Source organism: Physella acuta, unplaced genomic scaffold (genome assembly GCF_028476545.2).
Source record: "Physella acuta isolate Inbredline_101_S28 unplaced genomic scaffold, ASM2847654v3 ptg000946l, whole genome shotgun sequence".
NCBI classification, from domain to species: domain Eukaryota; kingdom Metazoa; phylum Mollusca; class Gastropoda; family Physidae; genus Physella; species Physella acuta.
Window position 1 is genome coordinate 76,205 of NW_026732463.1, and position 21,296 is coordinate 97,500.

A 21,296-nucleotide genomic window follows, 5' to 3' on the forward strand; every position below is an offset into this window, starting at 1 on the left:
TATCACTGTTGATACATTAAAATACATATTAATTAAGAAATATTTTCGACTACCAAGCCCAATCTAATTGTTAATTCATCTTTTTAACATTATTTTACATTCTTTCCTTAAACTACGTTTTTAATATTTCTAATGTTATGATCACTTTGTTTTTGAGGTGAATACTATTCAAAGCATCTTAGACTGAAAATTGCTTAAATGTTTCACTTTTTTTTTAGCTCCGAAATATTTTTTTTTTCAATGCATATCTTCCTTTAAAAACACAACTGTAAATGCCTCAAATTGCTGTTTTATGATGTACATTGGGTCTGATTGTTCTTCCACTTATTTGTATTTCTTTAGTTAAATAAATGTATCTATTCATTGTATATTATTAAAATTATTTTTTGGAATTTTACAGAATAAGACACTTGAGTTTTTCAGCAGCAACACACACAGCTAACCTCATGTTTTTGTGCAATATAAGGACACAGTTGAAAAAAAAATACTGTTTGAATACTTTAAGTAACATATTAGCACTCATGTTCTGAGCAGTAGAAAAAGCAATAGCTAATAAATTAGCTGGCTAAGCTCTGGTTATTATATCCAATTAAAATTTGAATAATTATTGTTTCTTTAATTTTTTCCTATCCACATGAATATATTTTATATTCAAAACATGATTTTTACCTGAGATGTTAACTGTTTACTCTGAGAGAAAAACAATTATGTTAAATTAATGGCATATTTTTAAACATATCTGAGTGTGTTTATGTTAAAAAAATATTTGTCACAAATGGTGGCAATAAGACTTTGATCATCAACACAAATTTTTTTATTGTTGTTTTATTTTCTTATTGTCTTATGTGTCTACACAATGTGCATATTATTATATTTATACATTTTGTAAAACTAATACTTAAAAATTGAAATGAAAAGCCTTTGTCAAAATTTCGTTTTTGTTAAAAAAAATTTTTTTTAATATCTTGAAAATAATTCAGGCAAGATATAAGTTTCATCAGCAAAAATAAATCTAAGTTATAATGAGATTATATATTATCATTCAAAAGGCTTTGAAACATGTATTTTAATAAATATATGTCTAAACATTTTAATAGTATTTTGAAAGATAATATATTTATCTAATTACATCATCTTTGATTAACATTGGTTTTACTGTGTAATGTGCAGAGTGAACAGGTTTAGGAGATTGAAATGTATAAAATAGAAATGTTAAATTTGTAATATAAGCTCTGGAAAGAACTTTAATTATGAGAAACTAAACTTAAAAGAAAAACATTTGCATATAAAACTTAATGTTCTTACTAAAATAACCAACTATAAATAAATGTCATTAAATAATATTAGCTGGTATTTTAAAGATAAGTTAGTTTGTTGGAATTTCTTGCCCAACTGGAATTTCTCCTTTCTTTTTCAATATTGTTATAGAAACTTACTTTTCAAACAAATAAATACTAGGCAGCTGCTTAGAAATGATGTAGCTAGTCGTAATCCACTTTTTGGTTTGCCAATTTTTTTGGATTAACAATAAAAAGAAAAGAATTTAGTTATATTTGCAAATTTAAACTCCTTAAATTTTTTAACGATGAAAATCTCCTTAAGTCTCCTGTTATTTTTCCTTGATACTTTCTCTGTTGCCTTTGAGCCTATTACCTATACTTACTAGATAACTTTTACCACTACTTCCAGGGCTCTTATTCCTATTTCAGTTGCCCATTTGTTACAAAATTTATGCTAAATACTTTATAAATTGTCAAGGTTAGATGTTTATCTTTATTTGTCTCAAGCTTTTTATAGGCCTAATACATTTATCTGATTTGCAAAGTCCAATACTTCAAGAACTTTTAATTGTTCATTGATATCTCTTTTCCTCCTTTTTGTGTTGTTTTCATGATTCTTTTATATTAAGTAGTATTAACAATTTCTTTTTTTTTTAAATACCATAATTTGAAAAGATTTTACAAAACATTCCATCAGTTTGTCCATTTTGTTTTGCATTTTTCATAGCAGTTTTATTCCTCTTTATGTGATTCTTTGTGTAGCTCATCTCAGTATCTAAGCTGGTTGGATATTTTGTGCTTAAATTTAAAATGTATTTTCTGGTATTTTCATAACAACGGACACAATGCAAATGAAGTCAGTGTTAACAATCTTCAGTATCTCTACTTCGACAACATTTGTTTCTATAATCGGAATCCATATTTATTTTTTGGTTTTAGGGATTCCATTTTAATAGCCTCTTCATATTTATGTTTTCAGTACCTAAGTTTTACCATACATATTGACATTGCAGAAGCTGTCAAAGCTCAAGGCTACAATCTATATTATATATATATATTTATATATATATATATATATATATATATATATATATATATATATATATATATATATATATATATATATATATATATATATATATATATATTCTAAGCCTATCATTGTATGCCTAACATTGTCAACTGGTTTGTTGGGATAAAGTGTATTCTATGCATCAAATAGTTTCAATAATTAGTATTTTAGAGAGTGCCTTGGCATGGTATGAGATACTATTTAATTCAAACTTACCAAAGCTAATGATATTTATTCTATCTTTATCTTTACAAAGTACTCATCATATAGATAGATGTACATTTTGCCTGTCACATACCTGCAATGAATATGTTAAATATTTTTCTGTTGCACAGAAGAATTTACTAGTTGAGATTCCGGTGAAGGTTTATAAATGATTCATAAAAGGGTGTGGTGTGTGTGTGGAGGGGAGGTGTGTCACCTGTGTTTCTTCCAGACTTTTTTCTCCGGATTTTTGGTGGGTGGGGGGGGGCGGTAGACTTTCTTCGGGGCCGCGGACACTGTTAAAAGTATATATTTTCTATATAAATTATATAAATTTCATTTCGTTCAGGGGGGCATTAAAATTTTTTCGGGTGGGGGGGGGGGGCTAAGCCCCCCCCCCCGAAGACATGCCTGGAAGAAACTCTGTGTGTCACTATAACACTTGTGCCAATGTGAGGGAAAGATGTTTGTTTTAAAAGAAGTTTGTGTAAGGTTAAGCTACTATTTTTTGTGAGGGTAGTCTGATTGGTGAGGTATGCCAATGTGGGGAGAGTTGATATTGGCAAAGAAAGTTCTGTGACATTAATCACATAATTGAATTAAAAACAAGTGTTATTATTATAATGTTTGATTGAAACAGTCACTTAAAAAACAAAAATATTATTTCTTGTGAGAAAAAAAAATCTTGCTAAGCATGATATAATTAAAGCCTTTATGTAAAGAATATTTTTTCACATTTGAAGCTTTTGGTAATTTTATATCAAACATAAAGTGATAAAAAACTAACTGCTATAGTTATTAAGAAATGGTTTTATATTTTAACTCTGTAAACGAATTAACTTGCACTTTATCATAGGTAATTTTGGAACAAAAGTGTAACTTCATTTCTAAGAGTTGTATTACTAATTTTCCATGTTGTCTAATTTCATCAGTTTTTGCGTTTATTTGGAAATCTTTGAAAAAAAAATATAAAAATTTGCATACTTTACCTATGTTTTAATTAATTAATTTGTTTTGCAGTCTTTTACTAAATATTTGGCCTACACAATTAGCTATTGTATTTACAAATGTATTACTAATAGCAATATGTAATGTAAAATTATAACATAGAGTAGAAAATGTGGTTATAATTTTTATTTGGATAATTCTTAATATTAATCTTTTGTTTTTTTTCAAACACATTTATTGCCAATGAAGGCCTAGATCTATATTTGATGGAATTGACTTAATTTGATTTATGTTTTATGTTATAATTTATGTTCTGTATTTTTTCAAAGTTATAATCTAAAACACACATTCAGATCCATTGATGATAAGGTTAGCTTAGTGTGTGGCTTTATTAGGCTTCATTTATAATTTCTACATTAAAGGGGATATTGGTTTTTTTTTTTTTTATTTTTTTTTTACAATTTAATATCTAAAGTCTTTAGACTATTTTTACCAAATATAGCAAATGAAGCTAAGTATTACACACCAAAATGGGGTTTGAAAACAATTTTAGTTGTCATGGAAACCTGAAAAAAACATCAACCATGTTTAGTTGTTTGGTACTTTGAAACTTTTTTATTTATTTATGCACTTATAGAAATCAAATTTTCAGTGTATATTTTATTATCTTTTTTTCACGACAATTGTTTGATAAAGCTACTGGACAGAATTCTACAAGGTCCAAAAAATATTGCACTTTTTTTGTAGTTTCGCATATCTTTTAACATAAACTCTTTTTTTTATAAAAGCCATAACAATTCTTTCGCGACAAAGTTTTGTGATGAAATATTAAAAATATAGTGGAAATTTAATTATTAATTAAAATTAATAGACTTTTTGTGCTAAAAAACTGCAAAATGAGATAAACAGAAAAAAATTAACAAAATGTTGTTCAGGTTAATACTTTTTTGAGTCATCTGTAAAGTTGGTTGTAAGATTAGGTTTTTCAGAAATGATGGAAAATACAATTATGAAATACATGAGTCATCCAGCTTTTCATTAATGCCAAATACATTATGATTATGAATTTTGAATTTTTGTAGAGAGCGTGTAATATTTGGAAAAGAAAATGAATACATTCTAATTGATTGGGTCATGAAAATTGTTTTTTTAAACATATTAAAAAAACTATAATTAAAAATGTTATTTTCTTAATTAAAAAATTTCCAAAGAATACATAAGTGCAAAAAGTCGAGTACGACAAAAGAAATCAAGATTTTGGTGTCTTTTTTTCTGCGCCTGTCCCTTTAAAAAATATTTTTTTCATTGTTGATGTCTCAGCCAGTCGAATAACAGGTGATGACCAACACTGCCACTAGTACAATCCAAGAACTTCCTGAACATTTTAAAAAAGTACATAAAAATACAACAAAAATATCGAAACAGCATATAATATTTAAGTCCATAACTTGTTTAAAAACATCATAATGAGTTTGAGCAAGTTGCAGTTTAATTGTTTTTCTTCTTAACTAATCTTAAGATTTAAAAATTTCTACTGTTAAAAGAATTATTTTTCGTTATACCCTGTAGAGCAAAAGTTTACAAAAAAATGTGTAATTGAGACTTGACTAATAACTTCTGAACGATAACTCAACTTTTATAAAAACGGTTTTGGTTTTACAAAAAGGACTTTTTACCTGTACAGTTAATTAAAAAGATATAGCTGTGTTAAGTACACACCTCATTAATGTTTAATGGTTAGAGTCAAACTAGTTATTGTTGATTAGTATTTTCAATAACTAACCATGTATATGTGGCAACCTATGTTTTAAAATTAGAGATAAATACGAAACAAACAAAAATGTATCGCTTCTAAAACTAGAATAAAAACTTATATTTGTGCTGTAGGGTTAGGCCTATTGGGGTATTCGCTTATTTAATGTAATTTATATTTGAATAATGGGGTGTTTTGTCCTGGTTAGTTTGTTGTAATAGTGTTTGTTTAATCAATTGTAAAAGACGAGCTGGAATTGCTAGTGTAATATCACAAACATACCGTGTTGTATACATTAACAAGCATGTTTATGATCAAGATCATTAGTGCATGCATTGTAAGACTTTACCTCATCCACAGTTTCAAAGGAAATGTGTATTTAACATTGTAATTGAAAAAAATACGTGATAAGCATTACCTTTGTGAAACGCACTTTGTTGTCCTTTCACCGAAAATGCTACACCCATGTTATTGCTAAGGTTGTAGCACCACATGTGATGTTTGTTTTCGATCCATCTTCTTGCCATATCGTCTTCGGGGCTTATACCTTGATAACCAATAACAATCCTTATTTTAACAAACTTAATATAAACATAATTGAATGCAACTTAATGTAAATGTTTTTATGCACGGTCGTAAAAAAAAGTGGGGTGTGAAGGAGATATAATTTTTTATATAATAGATTAGATTAAAGAAGGGTAGGGCAGGGTAGGGTAGGTTTGCGCACTGTAGTGTAGTAGTTTTGTCGTGATTCGGTGTAGTTCAATTTTAAAAATCTATCATTAATAATATTTTGTACCATATTTACAGCGGTCGAAATCTCCTCTATCTTGATATATTCTGTACCACTTTAAAACATCTCGGCCAATATATTTCCGGCAGTATTCTTGTCTTATGGAAAGCTCGATACAAGCCAAAGGCTCAAGCATGTCCCTTAAAAGTAAATATTTTAGCAAAACGATGCATTTTTTCCATGTTAAAGATTTATTATTTTGCTTCTCTAAACACTATTTGTAAAAAAATGTTTATCAGAATGTCAATATGGGGAGCCGTACGTTTTCCCGAAAGATACCAGAAGGCCTTTTTCCCAAATAAGATTCAATACTTGCCCAAATGCAACTATTGTGTACATGGGCATTTGCCAGCAAAAGAACAAATGTCCGAATAAAAATGCGACGAAAGCACGAATTTATCAACTCTCTAAAAGTTTTATGGCACTCGGATAGACGGTGTCGAACAGCAATCAATTTTAATTTTTATACACCGTTTTTAGAGAAAAATCGCACCCTTCCGTGGCACCGACCTTGCGGAATTAAAAATGATTTTTTTTACAGAACCCTTTCCTGATGTGTTCTAATTAACTCACCAAAGTTTGATCTTGATCGGATGAACAGCGTCAAATCGCATTCGACTTTTATTTTTATACTCCGTATATAGAGAAAAAACAAATCGCGCCCTGCCGTGGTGCCACCCAGGCAAATTGGAATTTTTTTTTTTGCAGAAACCTTCCCAGAAATATTCTCAACAACTTTCCAGAGTTTTACGGCGATGTGAAGAGAGGTGTAGTAATGCATAAAAGAAAGACAAACAAACAAAATGACACATACACATATATTGACACCCGCGAGTAGGGTCACATTTTATTTAAAAAAATCAGTTTAAATATTATCCTAATTGGTTCCGGAAGACTAAACATACTGGTTTTAAATTCAGTATAATTACATAGAAACATAGCATATAACATAACATTACAATGTAGAAACCTTTATACAGTCACAAGTGGCAGAATAACATTAAAGCGTTCAGTTAAATAATAAAATATGAAATATAATTTTTTTTACTAATTTACCACTTTATAAAAATATTTTTATTTAAGTAATATAAAACCGAAATACATTGTGTTTCTGTTGAGCTGGAATATCAATATTAATATTCTAGGCGAGCTTGTTATAATTTTATTTTTTTATATGAATATCATTATTACTTTTTAAATCATAATAACTTGCGTTTTTCCTGTTTGGCCCCAAAAAAATAATTAAGTAAGATTTCGGATGATTAGACAAGCATGAGAATTTTTATTTTTCCAGAAAGTTATGAAAATAAATGTGGTCATAATACACCTTTCCATCTATAACCAACTCATGCGAAATGCACTGCAAGTAAGTACACATAACTGTATAAAAGTTATCATATTCTATTATACTTTAAAATATGTTAATATATAAATATGCATTAAAACCAAAAAAAAAAATTATGTAAGTTTTAAAATTTTGTAATTTGAAATTTACGTATAAGTCCAAATTAAAATTTTGAGTAATTAATGGTGGTTGAATTTTACTAAATTTTACTACATTTACAATAATAAACATTTTTGGAACAGTTTGTGTTACGTTTGCATGTATTAAACTATCTTAAGTTAATTTACGATTTGAAGAGAGGTTTTTCTTTACATCCAAAAATAATATGCAGATCTAGCCTTTTAGCTTTTCGGGTTCTGAGGTTTTATAGGAATCAATCCGTTTTATGATCATTGTTTTAGGGTGAAAACAAATCCAGAAAGAAAAACAAGCTTTATACGTAGTCCACTCGCTATACTGCCCACTTAAAATTACTTGTGTTCGAGGAAATTCCTTGTTAGATAACAATGAAAAACTAAGAGGTGGGTATGACGATAATACATACCAGCAATCTATGCCTTCTTCTGACCCCAGGCAATCAAGATAAAACTGGCAATCTTGAGTTGTAGAAAACAGAAAACATGCAAATACGTTAATAAACTGAATAAAATTATGTCCTTGAAAATAAACCGATATTTTAATATTACAGATGTATTTTTGTTTATGTTTTCTATATGTTTTGAACTTTTCAATTACTTTAAATTTTTTAACTTAAAATTTTCATTTTTAAAAATTCGTAACTTTTTCTTTCTAAAATTGACTAATACATATATAATTTCCTATAGTTAAAAAGGCAACATCACTCTTTTAATATTGTTTTACTTCACACTGTAATCGATGACTATTGTTAAAAAAATAAAAAAAAATAAGGTGTTGAATAGACGTCACGGAGTCCACCTAACCATGAGGGGAACCTACTCAGAGAAACAAAGGCGGATGAACGTAGTGCTGAAATCATGATGTCAAGAAAACAGACGAGCTCTACTTCATCTGCCCCATGTTTCTTTAGCACGAATGGAAACTAATGATGATGATGATGATGATGATAATAATAATAATAATGATACTGATGGTGATGATGATGATGATGATGATAATGATAATGATAATGATGATGATAATGATAATGATAATGATAATGATAATGGTAATGGTAATGGTAATGATAATGATAATGATAATGATAATGATAATGATAATGATAATGATAATGATAATGATAATGATAATGATAATGATCATGATCATGATCATGATCATGATCATGGTGATGATAACCATAAAATACTACACTGAGTTTCTACTTACACCGAGTATCAGGCTGGTGGTAGTCATAAAATTCATAGCAGGGTAAGAGTTCTGATCTGCTTAGGTCAAACGAAAAACCCGTTTTTGAGCTTTCATTCAAATCTTTAAAAATCAATAAAATAAAAATAAAAAAACAATCGTTTATTTTTTACAAAAATAAAAAATTACAAAAACAAAAGTTTTAACTTCTTTAGGCTATTGGAAAAATATATCTTGTGAATTTACTCTTTAAGACATGACGGTCAATATGACAGATGATGTAGAGGTCACTTTTTGTGGACGCTGTGTTTGACCACGCAACACCACTATATAGTCAAGGCGTTACGTGAGAAATCCTCACTAAAATAAATGGCAGATGCACGTAGACAATAAATATTCTGACGAAAATGTTAACAGTTTTAGATTCCTTATTTAAAGTTGCATAAAAAAAGCAGTTGACATATATTTCTTTGAAAACGGATGTTATAATTTCATAAGTGACTGAGTGGCCTAGCGGTAGAGAGCTAGTTCGAATCCGTGTTCAAGTCAGTAGACCGCACATAACTCAGGTTAGGGAAAGTAAAGGCGGCGAGGCATAGTGCAGACCACACCTTTCATTAGCCGATGTCAAAGAAACATGTGAGCTTTATTTCACCTGGCCCATAGACCGTCTAGTTTTGAAGCGGAACTTTACTTAGATTTGACAGCATGAAAACTATTTAAATTTACCCTATATATGGTTAGTTCTGATACTCCACGAATTATAATACTGTAGCCTTTTTCGTGAATATAAATTTTCAATAAAGTAACTAATTTGTACTTAACAGTATCCACATCGTTGAGATTCTCTGTTTCGTTCCAGTTCGTTCGACAAGCGTTTGGCGGCCTCGTATTTATCTTTGTCACAAGCCATATCACGGATAATTTTCTTGGCGCAGACAGCATACTCGTAGCTTTGCCTAGAAACATATCGTGGTAAAATGGATAATTCATACTCCAAGAAAGAAAATTAAAAAAAAACATTTATTATTATTCTGAAGCATTTTTATTATCTATGTTTAACAAATCATGATTTGAATTTGTAACTAGTAAACAGAAAGTACCAAAAATGAAAACTAAAATTTACAAAATTGTTCTGATTATCCACACAGAGGTTAGTAGCACTGATGACCCTAAGATATAAAAATTGTATAAAGATAATGTGATTAGCACTACTGTTTTTATTTCTATACGTGTATTGATCTCAGTACAATGACGCTGGGTGAAAATATATTTAACATTGGAATTGCATTAAAACTGATTTCACTTTTTGGTGTATATATATTTTAGGTATATAACTTGTCTTTAGCTGAAGTGAGTTTAGAGGGGCGTCAAACGGAGTATTAAAATATCAAAGAGCTCATTCTGAGTTGCGTTACTGATTTATGCATAGTCAAAGATGAAGAATTAGACAGTTACATCGATCAAAATGTTAGCGACATCAATGGTGCGACACTAAAGTTGATATTTTACCAGCATAATATTTTTCCAATCCGGCCTTTGGGAAGACAACTGCTGTAGCTACAATCTTTCAAATCAAGAGGATTGACTGTAATAAAAACAAACTTACGCTTGTGCATTAATTCATAAAATAACGCGAGTGAAGAGATTTTTGTGATTTGTAAAGATTGTTTTTAAAATTAGCATGAGACTTTGATACTTACAATTCTCACTGCGATTGTGGTATGGACCTGTAACAAAAAGATTTTATATATGAAGGCCTACATATATTATGATATATTATAATAATATAATACAAACTATATTATATTATATATATATATATATATATATATATATATATATATATATATATATATATATATATATATATATATATATATATATATATATATATATATATATATATATATATATATATATATATATATATATATAGGCTCTATATATATATATAGATATATATATATATATATATATATATATATATATATATATATATATATATATATATATATATATATATATATATATATATATATATATATATATATATTATAGACATGCTTAAACAGTTAAAGTTAAATTAATTACTAGTGTCCCAATACTATTAGTTTGATTACCATTTTCAATTTATATTACTGTTTAATACAAGTAGTGTTAATCGTATTCACCTAAACGGTTAATAGTTTTATAGTTACACATTCGGTCCACTGAATCTGTGTTTGAAGTAAACACCGAATCAGAATGTTAAAATATTCAAACATGTGTCACTAGCATTATCCCCGGGACAGATGAAGTAGAGTTCACTTGTTTCTGTAACTTATGTAAAACATAATTGTGGTGTAACCAGCACCATGCCCAGCCGCTTTTATCTTTCCCTAACATGAACTAGGTACACATTAGAGCTGACTCTACTTATAATGTCCTTCGGATTTTAAGCCTCAAATATTCGGAAATAAGGTTAAAATATATTATTTAAACTTACTTACTATGTACATTTTTTTCTCTAGCTCCATCAGTTTTATCTGAAATTAATACTATTTTTTTTTTAAAATACGCCTAGGTCCAGGTCTAGGTCTAGGTCTAGGTCTTGGTCTAGGTCTAGGTCTAGGTCTAGGTCTAGGTCTAGGTCTAGGTCTAGGTCTAGGTCTAGGTCTAGGTCTAGGTCTAGGTCTAGGTCCAGGTCAAGATCCAATCATGAGATTTTCATATGTTTGGGGTATTGCTCACAGACCGGTGATTGAGAATGCGAGGGTATATGAAATGTGTAAAAAAGATGCTGACTATGCCAACGGGGCGAGTGTAAGATGTGACTATGTCGGATGAGCTGTGTGCATTAAAGGCAGTTTGCTCTAATGTCATTTTAAGTATTTTATCGCGTGTAAGCTATAATCATGAGTATAATGCTTGGTTGTAGTTTGTTCTACTTTCTTATTTTCTTCGCGTTTGTGATACACTGATCCAACAGTGGATTTACTTATTCTCGTGTAAATAAAAATAAAAAGTATCATAAAATCGAGTTCAGTGTAATCTATCTAAAACAGTAAGGATGTACACTTGTGAAAGTCTGCGTCAAGTTTTAAATCATGTTCTTTTTTGGATTTAACTATTTGCTATCTTAGCCTGGTTTAGACTGGTTTGTTTCAAGTAGTTTGTATCAAAAAAAAACCCACATCTTATTGTCTGACTTACGGTGCATGTAACACGTAAATACAAAGACGATCAAAACTTTATTGTAGATCATCTTAAAAATATAATACTCCTCAGGTTTTAAATTATTACAAAAAATGAATGACGACTTTTAAATTACTATCAGGTAAATATAAATCTTTTCAAAAGATGATTTGGCTCTCCACATTTATAATAATTCGGCTTAATGTAAAATAGTTTTTGAAAACAATGTTATTATAATCGACTAAAACGGAAGTGGTCTGTTCTTTAGTACATGAAAAGAAAATAAGTTTACGCAGCGAAACGCACCTATAACTAAATCTGTTTTTTTTTTTAGGAAAGTGCGAAACCAAAAGTATATAGTTTTACGTAGCATAAGAAACCTAAAATGGATCATTCAAAAACTCTACTGTATAAATAGTTTTTAACTTCTGCGGCACGTACCTTTTAAATCAACTATTTATTTTGTAAAAGTAAAGTTCCCTTTCAAATCTGACTGTCTATAGGGTACGTGAAGTAGAGTTTACTTGTTTCGGCATGTGAAGAGATAAATGTGGTCAGCACTATGCCCATAAATATATATATATATATATACCTATATATATATATATATATATATATATATATATATATATATATATATATATATATATATATATATATATATATATATATATATGCATTGTTTATATAAAATGTGTTTATGACGCCATACTCCGAGAGTTCTGAATTTGGGACGGTGTGCGAATCTTGCCATTGATAAAATAATTTAGCTTTGTAACAGATAGATCATTTCCTCCTCCTTTACTAGTTGTCTAAACAAGCTGTGGTGTAAAAATTATCTGAGCGTCCAGAAGATGAATCACTGCACAAATTTTCATCAGACATGGACAAAGATCTACATACACATAGTATTTTATATGAGGACATTTGTTCATACTAGGCACTATTCCCTCCCAAAACAAAAATATAAGAACGAATGAGAAGAAGAAGGTTCCATACAAACATGTATTTTAAACAATTTGTTTAGAAGTAGTTAGATAAACAAAAGAAAACTTCTCAGTGGAATTAAGAAACATCATTGACACGACATACGGAATTTTTTTTTTTTTTTTATTTTTTTTTGCATGTTAGATTTATTTTATCATAAAAGCAATTTTTTACTAGTTTGTTAACAATTGTAGATAACTACTACAACATTCTTTCAAAATAATTTTCTCACGAGTTAGTTTCTCTGTAAACTGCCACATCTTCAACTCCGAATTTAATTGGGGAACAGAAATGAAAGGTAAGCAACTCTGTATCTTAGAAGACTGTTCATTGTTAGTGTTAGTGGACTTTTCTTCCGAAGTATTTATTAAGTAGATTAGCTTCAAACGAAAATTTAAAACATTCTTTTTTTTTTTAACTACCACATATTTAGAAAAAAAGCTGCCCTTCCCAAAGCTAAAATAATTCTAACGTTTTACTCTACTACTAAAAAACTACCAAATAGATACCGTATAAATATATTTTAAAATAATTTAAGTAAAAGTAATTAAAGATCTATCCAACAATCAACAATAGATATAGAGATCATCAATAACATTTGGACTTTTTTGCTATTTTTAGCGCAATTTCCATTCTGGAGAATTGCGTTTATTAACCCGTCATTTCTGGATGGATGGATGAATGTATGGATGTGTGTCCGCAGCTTTAAGTCGTATCTCCTCCTCAACGAAGCAATATCGATGACTAGTTACAAAAACAATTATGTTAAGCAAGTTACGAGAATGAACATAGGCCATAAAAATTCCGGGTTTCTTTCATGGATTTCCCGGAAAAGCCAAAAAACCTCGAAAAAATGCAGTTTTTGGCCCATATCTCGGCAACCAGACCACTTAGCGACTTGAAACATGTACCAATCGATTCCTGCCATAATTTAAAACAATATTGCCGAGGAAAGTTTTCAAAAATATTCTCTCGTTCGGTCACAAATTTTAAAATTACATAAACACCTACAAACCGATCGTTCTTCTAGCTTGAACGCACCCCGACATTATACGTCAGAGCTATTTTTATAACATAAGGAAATTGCGCATAAATGTCACTAGACTTTTTAGCGCAATTTCCATTCTGGAGAATTGCGTTTATTAACCCGTCATTTCTGGATGTATGAATGTATGAATGGATGGATGGATGGATGGATGTGTGTCCGCAGCTTTAAGTCGTATCTCCGCCTTAACGAAGCAATATCGATGACTAGTTCCAAAAGCAATTATGTTAAACAAGTTACGAGGATGAACATAGGCCATAAACATTCCGGGTTTCTTTCATGTATTTCCCAGAAAAGCCAAAAAACCTTTTAAAAAAGCAGTTTTTGGCCCATATCTCGGCAACCAGACCACTTAGCGACTTGAAACATGTACCAATCGATTCCTGCCATAATTTAGAACAATATTGCCGAAGAAAGTTTTCAAAAATATCCTTTCGTTTGGTCACAAAAAAATTTTTGAATTAATTAAAATTTGGACCGAATTAGTAGGCATTTTTTCCAACCACACCACACGCGTCATCACGTTCAATAGCTGCGCCATCACGTTCAATGGCTGCGTCATCACGTTCAGTAGCTAGGCGCGCAATGGTTTTTAGTCATGTAACTCTATTGTAAATAAAACATGTAAAATACTGAATTTTTTTTTAAATAAAAAACGTTTTAATAACTAACCAATGGTTTTACTAACCCTGCTCTTGATTTACGCTACGACAGAGCTATTTTTAGATAACATAAGGAAATTGCGCTAAAATTGTCACTAGACTTTTTAATTAACTTGTTTAATTAACTTGTTTACTTTCTCGTATACGATTTATAGTGAAAGTATTGCAATCGTGAAAAAAAAATCTAGATTTTTACAAATCTCGACGTTTTACACCTCGCTGAGTCGAAAAAAAAAATAACTTTGCAATTTGGTCCTTGTGTGTGTATTTGTGTATCTGTGCATGTGTTTGTGTGTATGCGTGTCTGTGAACACGATTACTTGAGTACCTTTAGAGCTAGGTTGGTGACATTTCATATATTAGTAGGATATCAAATTTGTTGTTCTCTATCTACTTTTCAGCTATTTCTGGTAACCGGAAGTGGAACTATTCTACTTACAATTTTCAAAAGCCTATAACTTGTTTATTGTTTCGGATAGATAGACGAAATTCCAAATTTAAGTAAAAGATCTAATTTTCTGCCTTCTGTCAAATTTTGAGTAGTATCGGTGACAAAAGTAGTAGACCTACCGTACGCTATTACCGATTTCTAAAAATCTATTTAATTAATTTATAAAGTTGTTACGTTCCGCACTATTATAACACATTGTTTGCTGCTCACTTGGTGGACAATTCTTTTTTCTACAAGATTCTATTCTATTTATAAAGTTTAAGTAATTTAAAATGGAATAATATCATGCCTGTATCCCGAATTCCCATGCCCCGTATTTTTATATAAGAATATTCGAGAAAGTATAGATGGGATCACTCCCGCTTTGTTTTTATCATCATAGGAATTTCTTGTACGAGAGTTTCAACAATTGTAGATAAATGCAACAACACTACTAGTTATATTTTTACACGAGTTAGTTTCTCTTAAACTACATCTGCAACTCCGATTATATATTATAGAAGAACAGAAATGAAAGGTAAGCAACTCTGTATCCCAGAAGACAGTTCAGTTGTTTGTGTTAGTGAACTTTTCAACCCAATTTTAAGAGAGTTAACTAGCTCTAATTGTAAAATTAAAAACGTTTATTTATTTGTCCTTTAACTATCACTTTGTTTAGAAATTAGCTGTCGTTCCGAAATCTAAAAACAGCTTAATTTTTTTCCTCCACTGTTAAACTGCTACTAAACGGATACTACAAAATGTTTTAAACAATTTAAGTATAGGTAATTAAAGAATTAGCAAAGAATTCGCGTTCGATATAGAGAATATTAAAAGTAGATTTTGATATTTTCGCTAGTTTTGTTTTTTATCATCATAGGAATTTCGTATATTTTGTCAACAATTGTATATAACTACAACAACAATTGACAACATAGTTTTTTTACAGGAGTTAGTTTCTCTTTAAACGTCCACATCTTCAACTTCGATTCCATAGAGAAGAATTGAAACTAAGGGTAGGGAACTCTGTATCTCAGATGTTTCCTTAGTTATTCGTGTTACATAACTTTTCTAAACACAGTTGCTTTTTTTACTAAATCGCTTCCCCTTTCTACACAAATGACTCTTTTAATTTTTACCTCGATATTTTTGTTCATTGCAGTTCATTGCAACTAAAAAGTTGCTATTCAGATTTGTAGAAGGTAAGATGTGGTATGAATCAATTTGTGTTTGTGTCATTAGCATATGTTGACCTTGCTTGTAAGTTCTAGTTTGGATGATATAATTAGGTCAGAGCAACATATTTCATCTGCCCCATTTACTGTCAGGTTTGAAAGGGTTACAATCATACAATCTTCCAAGATTCATCAACTAAATACACCGTCACAAATTAGGTTGAACCAATTATGAATTCCAATGGTAATTTGCAAAAAAAAAAAAAATCACCCAGAAAAACTAGCACTCTGATCGTCATTAACTTTTCCCGTTGAAGGGATGGTGTGGTCAGCACTATGCCCAGCCGCCTTTACTTTCTCTAACGTAAGTTGGGTAACCATCAGAGCTGGTCGGACTCTGTACGTTTTACTGACTTGAACCCAGATTCGAACTCGATACCTTCGGCTTAGCAGTCTAGCTCTCTACCGCTTTCCCGCTCTGTGATAAAATAAATTATTTAACGCCGCTGTTAATATGCGTGTTGTTAAAATCTAAGTGATTAACATTGTCTTAAACTTGTAGAGCGCAACTAGACAATTCTGTTGATGCCCCTGTGTGCCCGAGTTGGTTTTCAAATCCCTAGGTGTCTGTCTTTCCCCCCTCCTCCCCCACCCCCCTAGGTCGGGCCTCATTGCGATTGGTTACGTTGTTCACTTCAATTCAAATGACGATCGCCGCATCCGGGTCGCATTGTGCCGAAAGCGTCACAGGAGCTGGTTGTGTTTTTATTTTCAATTAGAAGTTTTATATCGCGCCTATTATGATGTCTACCTTGTTATTTTCTTATGGATAGGTGAATTTTTCAACTACCGATGAAGATAAAAGTGTGAGTATATATATGTATATATATACATATATATATATACATATATATATATATATATATATATACATATATATATATATATATATATATATATATATATATATATATATATATATATATATATATATATATATATATATATATATATATATATATATAGACATAGTTACACGAGATTCAAGAGTTGATACTTATGGCAACGTGTATTTGGATCGAATAAAATGACATTTAAACGGCGGGTGTGTGTTGTTAATAATTTTATTTCTATGCTACCTGAATATGATCCAAAAACAATGGTAATTGTTCATGAATTGTACTGATGGTATTGCAGAGCATATTTGAATACCTAAAGGTGAACTAGGAAAAAGTAAGGAGCCCCTCTACCACATCCACACCATCCACTATCCAAATATATTAGGTTGGTTATATATTCTCGAGGTTGACCACTAACAGTTAGGTTTAAAGAATTACATCAGGCTGCCCTCCCCCCTCTCTAAAGGATAATAACAACAGCTCTGGCTTTCTACTTTGTTCTTAATGGTAAGTTTGAAATTGATTTCCTTCAACACCATTAAGAATAAAGTGTCAACCTTTTAAACACCATATAGAAGGTTGAATCAGATATAAGCCTACTTTTCTTTTTAGATATTGTTCCATAGTTCCTATCCATCCAAGAACAAATTTTATAACCGCAGTTGTATGATATGGATGGGTTTCTGCTCCCTAGATATCTAGCAAGTGTGTTGTGTGTGTCACACCTAATTTGTTGTGTGGGTCACACCAACTTTGTTGTGTGGGGCACTTAACTATATTGTGTGGGTCACACTACTGTATGGTGTGGGTCACACCTACTTTGTTGTGTGGGTCAAACTACTTTGTTGTGTGGGGCACACCTACTTTGTTGTGTGGGGCACACCTACTTTGTTGTGTGGGTCACACTGCCTTGATGTGTGGGTCACACCACTGTGTTGTGTGGGTCACATCTAGTTTGTTGTGTGGGTCACACCACTGTGTTGTGTGAGTCACACCACTGTGTTGTCACACCTACTTTGTTGTGTGGGTCACACTGCCTTGATGTGTGGGTCACACCTAGTTTGTTGTGTGAGTCACACCACTGTGTTGTGTGGGTCACACTGCCTTGATGTGTGGGTCACACCTGGTTTGTTGTGTGGGTCACACCACTGTGTTGTGTGGGTCACACCACTGTGTTGTGTGGGTCACACTGCCTTGGTGTGTGGGTTACACCACTGTGTTGTGTGGGTCACACCACTGTGTTGTGTGGGTCACACCACTGTGTTGTGTGGGTCACACCACTGTGTTGTGTGGGTCACACCACAGTGTTGTGTGGGTCACACCACTGTGTTGTGTGGGTCACGCCACTGTGTTGTGTGGGTCACACTGCCTTGGTGTGTGGGTCACACCACTGTGTTGTGTGGGTCACACCACTGTTTTGTGTGGGTCACACCACTGTGTTGTGTGGGTCACACCACTGTGTTGTGTGGGTCACACCACTGTGGGTCACACCACTGTGTTGTGTGGGTCACACCACTGTGTTGTGTGGGTCACACCACTGTGTTGTGTGGGTCACACCACTGTGTTGTGTGGGTCACACCACTGTGTTGTGTGGGTCACACCACTGTGTTGTGTGGGTCACACCACTGTGTTGTGTGGGTCACACCACTGTGTTGTGTGGGTCACACCACTGTGTTGTGTGGGTCACGCCACTGTGTTGTCACACCACTGTGTTGTGTGGGTCACACCACTGTGTTGTGTGGGTCACGCCACTGTGTTGTCACACCACTGTGTTGTGTGGGTCACACCACTGTGTTGTGTGGGTCACGCCACTGTGTTGTCACACCACTGTGTTGTGTGGGTCAAACCACTGTGTTGTGTGGGTCACACCACTGTGTTGTGTGGGTCACGCCACTGTGGGTCACACCACTGTGTTGTGTGGGTCAAACCACTGTGGGTCACACCACTGTTGTGACGCCCCACCCTCCTAGGCTGTGAGTCACACCATTGTATCCTGGCTGTAGATCACGAAGTTAACACTTCTAAGGGCCAGGCTGTCTTTGGCGAACATTAAGTCGTTTTACTGCAGGTGTAGTCGGGCAATGAAATCCTTCAACGTATCAGGTAAAGCCAGCTTGGTTTTTTTTTATCTGGCTCCAGTAATCATAAAAACCAAATCTAAAAACAATGATTTGAAACCAATACTGTAAGCAGGTCTTGAATCAAACCATTTTTACAAATAAATAACTCCCTCCATTTCTACCACTAACTGAGTCTCAACATGCAGACCGATGAGCAGTGTTACGAGTATTATTTTTCTGGGATGGGGGAAGGCACTTGATACTTTCGGGGGGGGGGGGGGGCACAATACTTTCGGGGGGGGGGGGGCGACACTGGTAAAAGTAAAAGTATATGATTTCTATATAAATTCCATCTCGTTCTGGGAGCGGTAGACTTTCTTCTGGGAAGGGGGGGTGGGGCGGAGCCTGGAAGAAACTCTGCCGATTAGTCATACCATTCCTGTAACTGACTCTGCATATACCTGTCACTAAGTGACCCTACCATTCTTGCCACTGACTCCCGCCACTCCTGTTACTGACTCCCCACATTTCAGCCACTGACTGACGCACAGCAATACTGCAAATGACTCCCACTACTGTAGTCATAAACTAAATTCAACCGTTCCTGGTTCTAACTAACCCCTATCATCCCTACTACTTACCCCCACAATCTCTTTCACTGACTCTAGCCACTCCTTTAATTAATCGACTATCTTCATTTCTATCACTAACTCACAGCATTTCAACCACATACTTCCTCTATTTCTACCAATAACTGAATTTTAACATTCCTGTTACCTTCACTCTCCAAACATACTTTAAACTTACTAACCCCTTGCAATTCATATTACTAACAGACTTCACACATACTTGCAGCTTACTTACCCTCCCCCCCCCCCCCCGGCCATTTCTGTAACTAACAGACTCCAACAATACCTGCAAATTACTAACAACCCTGTTTTCCTGACTTCAACAATACTTGGAACTTACTAAAATAAAAGTTTTCCTTTCAAACCTGCCGGTCTATGGGGCATTGAAGTAGAGTTCACTTGTTTCTGTGACCTCGGCATATGAAGAGATAGTGTGGCCTGCACTATGCCCAGCCGCCTTTACTTTCCCTAACTTGAGTTAGGTACCCATCAGAGTTGGGTAGACTCAAGGACGGTTCACAGACTTGAACCCAGATTCGAACTCGAGACAAAGGGGTTAGCAGTCCAGCTCTCTACAGATAGACCACTCCGTCCCATTTGCAACTTACTAACCCCCTGCAAATCCTGAAACTAGCACCCACCATTCCTTCTGCCACAGACTCCTCATTACTGTCACTAAATGACCACCACCTTTTCTGTTACCAACTAATCCTCACAATTCATGTCTATTTTCACTATCTCTATTACTGACTCATACATTCCAGTCTCTGACTCCCAATATTGTTGCTGCTGACTCAAACCACTACAGTCCTTAACTCACATAATTCCTCCCCCTGATTCTCTCTATTTCTGACACTACCTCATTCCTGACTCACCATTCCAGCCACTGACTCCCACTATTCCTGCCACAGACTCCCACCATTCCTTCCACAGACTCCCACCATTCCTACCACTGGCTCCCACTAATCCTGCCACAGACTCCCACCATTCCTACCACTGGCTCCCACTAATCCTGCCACTGACTCCCACCATTCCTGCCACTGACTCCCACCATTCCTGCCACTGACTCCCACCATTCCTGCCACTGACTCCCACCATTCCTACCACTGGCTCCCACCAATCCTGCCACTGACTCCCACCATTCCTGCCACTGACTCCCACCATTCCTGCCACTGACTCCCAACATTCCTTCCACAGACTCCCACCATTCCTTCCACAGACTCCCACCATTCCTGCCACTGACTCCCACCATTCCTGCCACTGACTCCCACCATTCCTGCCACTGACTACCACAATTCCTGCCACTGACTCCCACCATTCCTGCTACTGACTCCCACCATTCCTACCACTGACTCCCACCATTCCTGCCACTGACTCCCACCATTCCTGCCACTGACTCCCACCATTCCTACCACTGGCTCCCACCAATCCTGCCACAGACTCCCACCATTCCTGCCATTGACTCCCACCATTCCTGCCACTGACTCCCACCATTCCTTCCACAGACTCCC

General features: G+C 33.3%; 1 protein-coding gene across 1 annotated transcript; it reads right to left on the reverse strand.

Moving 5' to 3' along the window:
• Positions 1-4,820: 4,820 nt before the first annotated feature.
• Positions 4,821-21,103, reverse strand: LOC131953756 (uncharacterized). Its single transcript, XM_059317109.1, has 9 exons — positions 20,809-21,103; positions 10,425-10,451; positions 10,234-10,309; positions 9,547-9,680; positions 8,743-8,844; positions 7,940-7,991; positions 6,057-6,190; positions 5,676-5,804; positions 4,821-4,879 (listed from the first exon to the last, which is right to left on the reverse strand). Exons 1-9 carry the CDS (start codon positions 21,101-21,103, stop codon positions 4,821-4,823), a joined length of 1,008 nt encoding a protein of 335 aa, XP_059173092.1.
• Positions 21,104-21,296: the final 193 nt, after the last annotated feature.

What these genes read in the sequence shown, in the direction of transcription:
- LOC131953756 (XM_059317109.1), bottom strand. Translation starts at nt 21,103, where the DNA reads ATGGTGGGAGTCAGTGGCAGGAATTGTGGTAGTCAGTGGCAGGAATGG. An exon ending in GAAGAAGGCATAGATTGCTG is followed by an intron (nt 6,191 to 7,939) that starts GTATGTATTATC and finishes TTTACTTTTAAG; the next exon opens with GGACATGCTTGAGCCTTTGG. An exon ending in TTTCGACCGCTGTAAATATG is followed by an intron (nt 5,805 to 6,056) that starts GTACAAAATATT and finishes TTGGTTATCAAG; the next exon opens with GTATAAGCCCCGAAGACGAT.